This window comes from Condylura cristata, unplaced genomic scaffold, assembly GCF_000260355.1.
Source record: "Condylura cristata isolate star-nosed mole 26May11 unplaced genomic scaffold, ConCri1.0 scaffold00004, whole genome shotgun sequence".
Lineage (NCBI taxonomy): Eukaryota > Metazoa > Chordata > Mammalia > Eulipotyphla > Talpidae > Condylura > Condylura cristata.
This window is the reverse complement of record NW_004567105.1, coordinates 90,665-91,282: the sequence shown is the minus strand read 5'-3', so window position 1 is coordinate 91,282 and position 618 is coordinate 90,665. Positions and strand designations below refer to the sequence as shown.

Sequence of the window (618 nt, the reverse complement as noted above, 5' to 3'; positions counted from 1 at the left end):
CCACCGCGCCCTCCGTGTCCTCGCCCCTCCCCGCCGCCTCTGCTCACAGCCCAGGCTTTGGTGAGGCGGCTGGTCCGGCGGTGCATGTCGAACATCCAGCCGTGGTAGGAGAGGAGCAACTTCAGCGCTTGGCGGAAGAAGATGATGCCCACGACCCAGACGCCGGTGGAGAAGACAGCCATGCTGAGGAGCGCCCGGGTCTGCGGGGTCTGGTAGGGGCCGCCGCTGCTGGAGATCGGGGGGCTGCGGGGAGCTGCACGGACATGCGCAGCGGGGCCAGGAGGGCTGAGCGGGCGCCCCCACCCCGGGCTCAGGAGCCCCCTCGGCGGACCGGCCTCCCCCGCAGCTGCACCCTCCAGGCCCTGCCTCTCACCCCTCGGGGAGGCATCTCTGGATGTGGCAGACCAGCCCCATGGAGATGTCCACCTTGCAGTAGGAGGAGCCCACCGTTGCCATGACAACGACCAGCCAGCTGGTGGGGCTGCCGGGGTACACACCCCTGAGGATGCCATTCTGTGGGGCACAAACAGGCACCCTGTGGGGCAAGAGGACAGGCCGCGGCTGGGAGGCCTGTCGGCGGCTGCGGCCCCTCCTCGCTGGCCGGTCCCCCGCTGCGGC

The 618-nt window shown here is 71.0% G+C and overlaps 1 protein-coding gene across 1 annotated transcript in view; it reads right to left on the bottom strand.

Moving 5' to 3' along the window:
• CPT1B (carnitine palmitoyltransferase 1B (muscle)) overlaps positions 1-618 on the bottom strand; it is a 6,126-nt gene that overhangs the window by 4,436 nt on the left and 1,072 nt on the right. Inside the window, exons 2-3 of the mRNA XM_012735072.1 lie at positions 374-611; positions 48-225 (exon numbers count right to left, since the gene is read on the bottom strand). Coding sequence (XP_012590526.1) covers positions 48-225; positions 374-611 — 416 coding nt within the window. The remainder of the gene's footprint in view (positions 1-47; positions 226-373; positions 612-618) is intronic.